At 36.2% G+C, this 6,073-nt stretch overlaps 1 protein-coding gene across 1 annotated transcript in view; it reads right to left on the reverse strand.

Moving 5' to 3' along the window:
- Window positions 1-6,073, reverse strand: part of SCLT1 (sodium channel and clathrin linker 1) — a 272,952-nt gene that overhangs the window by 128,998 nt on the left and 137,881 nt on the right. Inside the window, exons 11-12 of the mRNA XM_006873207.1 lie at window positions 3,563-3,661; window positions 1,911-1,982 (exon numbers count right to left, since the gene is read on the reverse strand). Of these exons, the coding sequence (XP_006873269.1) occupies window positions 1,911-1,982; window positions 3,563-3,661 (171 nt within the window). The remainder of the gene's footprint in view (window positions 1-1,910; window positions 1,983-3,562; window positions 3,662-6,073) is intronic.

The following is a 6,073-nucleotide window of genomic DNA, read 5'->3' on the forward strand; positions in this document are numbered from 1 at the left end:
ACTCTGGCTCTTTGGTAAATTTATTAAAACTATATGTGAACAGTACCTAAAATATACATTTTTCTCTTTCCTGTAAGCATAACTGAATTTTGGGTTTGTTATCAACATGCTTGTCTCCCAGTTTTAATCTTTTTAGTGTAGATAATAAAATTGGTGCTTAATAACAAAAACCAATAGGGCAGCATCAGGCATTTATGACTCTTATAAATTGTCAACTGGGTTTTCTGAGAAAATCTGCTTTTTAAAACAGGTGAACAGACTTCCTTTGGGTATATTTTCTAACACATTTAATACTTAATATAGTTTTCAATTAGATAGTAATTTTCTCCACAGATTCTAAAATATGGTATCAGATAATATTTCATATCTTTAGAAAAAGCACCTAGCTATGAAGTATAATTGTTTTACTATGAAATGTTACGAGCTTTTGCACAAATATGAAACTGTCACTTTTTTTTTTAAATGTAAAGTGAGTATATACAGCTCTGGCTGTTTATGCAGAAATCAATTAATTTAAAAATCACTGCAGGTGGTTAGCCATTCCATACTCCTTTGGGGAAGTAGAATAAATGTTTTAGTCCTTCAAGAGTTTATAATCCATTCAATGATCTTGGACTAGAATAGCATACTGCTACTCCTTTTCTTCAACAAAGATCTGAATCTTTTAGTAGCTAATCAGCCTGTAATTGAAATTAAATAAGGTACTAAGTTGATAGAAGAGGATGCAAAATATATAAACAACTAAGAATTAACCATGATTAACTCGTCACACTGCATCCTATTCATTGCATTTCATGGCCCTACATTATTAAATCAAATGATATTACACATACAAATAGAAACCAAAACTGTTCCTTGTTCTATACACTCAACACCAATACACTATTATTTCAGTTCATTAAATACACTACAGAATTCGTAGAATGTGGCAAGTCGTGATCCCTCTGTAACATATACTTTAATATCAGTCAATAAATATTAACTAAAAACAACAGACTGTGTAATATATCATTACTAGGCAATGGAGAAATTAAAGGAAGATATAAGACCCTTCTATTCTGAAGAATTTGCAATTTATTTGGAGAGATTAAGATTTTCATAAAGAAGAGAGAGAAACACTAAGATAAATGAATAAATGCTGCTATTGTTGTGGTTAAGTGCCATCAATTTGGTTGCAAATCACAGAAATCCTGAATAGGGTTTCCAAGAAGTGGCTGGTGAGTTTGAACCTCAAATCCTGTGGTTACCAATTCAGTGCTTATTTTACAGCACCCACAAAATTCACTGCTAAATTGTACGGACATTAAAAGTAACAGAGTTTCAGAGAAGATGAGGGGTGTGTGAAATTGTAAAATATCATCCCAAATCCCTAGACATTTTGTTCTTTTCTTTTCTTTTTTTTTTTTTGCAAACAAGATTATTACCTTTCATTTTACCAAATATCAAGTCAAATTTAAGTTGTTACCATGCCTCCAGTCCACAGATACTCTTTTGTCTCCTCTCTTTGCCTACTCATCATTTATAACTCATTTCTTCTGGAAGCTTTCCTGTTTTACATCCTTTCCAGTGCCTTATCTACTGTCTCCCTCTCTTTTTCCCTGATCTCCCAGATGAATCCAGCATATGGTAGGAGCTACCACTGGGTACGTCAACAGCATCCTGTGTTTTCTCTGTCAAAAACAAGTATTCATAGTAAAATGTGGCAAGTGCCATCTATCTTTCCCACTAGACCATAATAAGCTCCTTGATGCAGAAAACACATCTATCTTGATTTTCACTCCTTTTCTAGCATCTAGCATTGGTGTCTGCTTAATAAATATCGTCTGAATGAATGACTGTCCAATAATATGCATATAGTCTTTAAAAATAAGCCATACTTAGAAAGAAATACCAATAGTCTTCTAACATACCATGTGAAGAGCTGAAAGTTCTTCTGTTAATCGAGAAATTTGTACATTATATTGTTTTCTTGTGTTCGCCACCTATAAATTAAGATATTTACAAATCAGGCCCAGAATGAAAATAATTTACATCAAATAGAAATATCTAAGGTAATAATTTTGAAAACAAAATTGTAGATTTTAGGCATAAAAGATAACATATAAGCAGCCAAGAATGTGTCCTGAGAACAGGAAGAGAGCAAGTAAGATACTGTATTTCAAAGAATCATAGTTGTCAAACTTTTTGAACTTAAGAACCTTTTAAACTTTAAAAACAGTAAGACTTTGTTTATAATGGGCTCTATTGATATTTATTACATAAGAAGTAAAAAAATGAGAACATTTACTTAATAATTCTATTAAGAAGTAATGTCACTACATGTTAACATACACAATTTTTATGAAAAACAACTATTTTCCTAAACCAAAAATTTTATGAAAAGAAAATTATTTTGTATATTTGCTAACCTCTTTTTTTAAAAAAATGTTTTATTGTGAATTATGTGATAGTTTACATGAGAGAACATTAGCTTTACATTCATCCTATCGTATATCGTTTCCTTGCCATGGCTACAACACCCTCCATGCATCAGCCTGTCCCCCTGGTCCTCAGCACACAGTCCCTCTCCCTCTCTGGGTCTAAAGTCCCCATCTCTAAAGCTGCTCCATCTCTCCATGTCATCATCTCTGCCTCCATCTCTGGCATCACTGCCTCTCTGGGTAGGGTCCCGCTCTCCGCTCTTCTCCCTTGGTGGTTCCAGGGATCTCCGCTCCTAGAATGCAAAATCAATCACTCCCCTCCTTTTGCTACAAAATGTCTACCTTTACATTCTCAACCCTCATAATCAGTCCTGATAACAATTATTCACTATTGTATCACAAGAGACTCATCCACACATCTCCTTTCATCAGACCTGCCTAGACAGATTGGATACTACTCAGTGGAGATTCTATCTTCCTCTGAGCCCTCTGGATCTAGGTTCCCTCTTAAAAGCTTGTAAGCCAGTCACTTCTTGCCTTTGTAACCCCCCCAATTTTAGGTAGCCACTGTCCAACTTGCCCATCCCTGTCTATTCTGTGTATGGAGGGGGTGGGAATGATCCTTACTGTAAAGATTTGTTCCCTTTTTTGAGCTACTGCATCCATAGGTGTAGGTCAAGTTCATCAAATTGTATCAGATTACTCTTTTTTTCCTCTTCTATGCCAACCTCTTTAATATGTAACTCAATAGAAGACAGATTCTCATATCTGCATTTAACCTATTACGTTATTGTATATCATGTAGTCTCTGGGAAAACAGCATGAGAATGAGTGCAAAAAAGAAAAAAAAGTCTCATCATAATTGTGAAAGTAGTTTAGCGTGTTATACACTGGGCTAACCAAAACGTCAGCAGTTTGAACCCACCAGTCACTCCATGGGAAAAGATTGGACTGATCTGCTCCTGAAATGATTAGCAGTCTCGGATGTCCAAAGGGACAGTTACACTCTACCCTAAAGGATTGGGATGAGTTGGAATCAAGTCGATGGCAGTAGGTAGGATATCAAGCACAAACTTAGGTAGTATACACTCTTTGGTTGTAATTTAAATCTCAAATGTTAAATATAATTAAAAATCCCTTACTTCTTTTCTGGTTCTTATGGCAGCATCTTGTACAAGCCGAGAAACTGTTGCTTTCATTTTCTCTATATCTTCTTCTTTTTGCTTCTCTTCTAGCAGGGCCTTTAGAAAACAGTAATTTCTAGGTGTTACACAGATATTACAAAGATAATAAAATAAATGGGGAAAAACCAATCTACTAGTCACTTTCTTGAAAGTAATCATTGTCTTCTATACTTTTTTAGACCTCTCCATTTAGAAATCTTGTCGAAATTATGAATGAAATTGACTTTTGCTTACTTCCTCACATGGTGGTCCTTTAACTAAAAACTTATTTATTTCCTTTGGTATCCATTTAAGCTAGTATATAAGCCACTTTCCTAGAATCACTGGAAATCCTAGAATCACTTTTGAATTTTCTTTATCTTCAAATACTATTTAAAAGAGGTCATCAAATTAAGGTACTATGTCCTTGGAAAAAACATTATCTGCCATCATTCAAATTCCTCACCACCCCAGATTGCCACATATACTTCCTGCTTTGTCTCCTTAATGTGTTTCTAACCCTCCAAACATTTCTGTCTCTCAACTAAAGAACCATTCTCATAATCCTAGTTTTGTTGCTAGGTCACATCCTATTTCTTTGCTCCCTGTGGAACAAAACTCTTCTAAAGTTTGCTCCCATCAACTCTTACACTTACCCCAATCAGGTTTGCTCCACCTATAACATTCATATTGATAATCTATGAGTTCATTTTAAGTATCTTATATGGTCTATCAGTTACACTTATAATTACTTTCTTTTCCTGGTTTTACTTTCTTTATTGGGCTTTATCACATGACAGAAATGGCTTTCCTTTGAGCTCACTGTTCATTCTTTTTCAGTCTGCATTGCTGGCTCTTCCTCCTTCTCCAAACCACTTAATATTAGTCTACCAAAGTTTAGTCCTTGGTCTTCTTCTTTATCTATCTCTTTTGCTTAGTGATCTAATCTCATGGTTTTAAATATCATTTAAGTACGATATACAAGTATATATCTCTAACCAAAATAGCTTCCAGAACTATGAACTTCTCTGATTAGGTTTGAGTGATGGCAGAGGCCATGCCATCAAGGAACAGAACGGCGAGAGACCCTGCTCATGAAAAGCTCATTGTTTTAGCAAAGCGACAATGAGGGTCTCCTTGGTTGGCAAAGCCCCAAGGGGAACCTAATGCAAGGGCCTTGCAGTTTCTGTTTTTTCCTTTTATGAATAGTTTATTTTGGATTTTTCTTGATTTTATTATAGAAGTTTTTAGTAGAATTCTTCAATGATCATATTAAAGGTTAAAATTACATTTAGATACCTTAATACCATATTCAATCATGTGTAGTCCTAAAGAATGCTTTTTACATTAACAATAAGTTTTACCACTAGGAGAAACCACACCAGCTAAAGTTTTGCCAATTCAAGTTTAAGACAACAATCAACATTCTGTTCTACATTCTGTGTAGTTTTGGTCAGGGATATTAAAACTCCTGGAAAGTAGCTTAGACACAATCAAGGGCTGAGGGAACACTAATAGATCTTAGGTACAACTTTAACTAGATGTTTTGAATAGGGAAGTTGTTAGTATAAGGAAGTTGTTCCGTTTATTCTTTTTTTTTTTTTTTAATGTTTTATTGTGAATTATATAATAGTTTACATGAGAGAACTTTAGTTTTACATTCATTCCATCCTATATCATCTTTTTGCCTTTGCCATGGTTCCAATCCCCTCCATGCATCATCCACCAACCCAAGGGTATATCCTACATACCTGCCCCCTACACGTCCCCTTCCCCCCTGCTCCCACTTTGCGACCCACAGTCCCTTTTCCTCTCTGGAAAAGGGATCCAAAGTTCCCAGCTGCTTCATCACTCCACATTGTCTTCTCTGTCTCCATCTCAGGCATCTATGTTTCTCTGGGTAGGGTCCCGCTCTCGGCTCTTCTCCTTTGATGGTCCCAGAGACCTCCACTTCTAGACTGGAGAATTAATCACTCCCTTCCTTGTTACAAACGTCTACCTTTGCATTTCCAACCCTTATAATCAGTCCTGATACGCATTATTCACTACAGTCTCACGAGTTACCCATCTGTGTTTCCTTTCATCAGTTCTGCTCAGACGGATTGAATAGTACCCACAGGAGATTCTGCCTTCCTCCATGATCCCTAGCACTAGGTTCCCTCTTGAAAGCTTGTAAGCCAGTCACTTCTTGCCTTTGTTGTCCCCCACTCCCCATTTGAGTATACAATGACCAAGTTGCCCATCTCCGTCCACTCTGTGTGTGGAGGGGGTGGGAATGATTCTTACTGTAAGGATTTGTTCCTTCTTTTGAGTTGCTGTTCTATAGGTATAGGTCAAGTTCATCAGATTGCATTAGCTCACTTTTTTTTTCTCTCCCCTCTTCTTTCTTTTCTGATTTGAGCTTCGAACATCCAGTCATCCGGTCAAGGTCACGTGGGTATCATCTGCAAGTGTGGGCGCTCCTGTGCACATGCCCTCTCTTCCCGTCAG

The sequence above is a fragment of the Chrysochloris asiatica genome, unplaced genomic scaffold (assembly GCF_000296735.1).
Source record: "Chrysochloris asiatica unplaced genomic scaffold, ChrAsi1.0 scaffold00229, whole genome shotgun sequence".
Classification (NCBI taxonomy): domain Eukaryota; kingdom Metazoa; phylum Chordata; class Mammalia; order Afrosoricida; family Chrysochloridae; genus Chrysochloris; species Chrysochloris asiatica.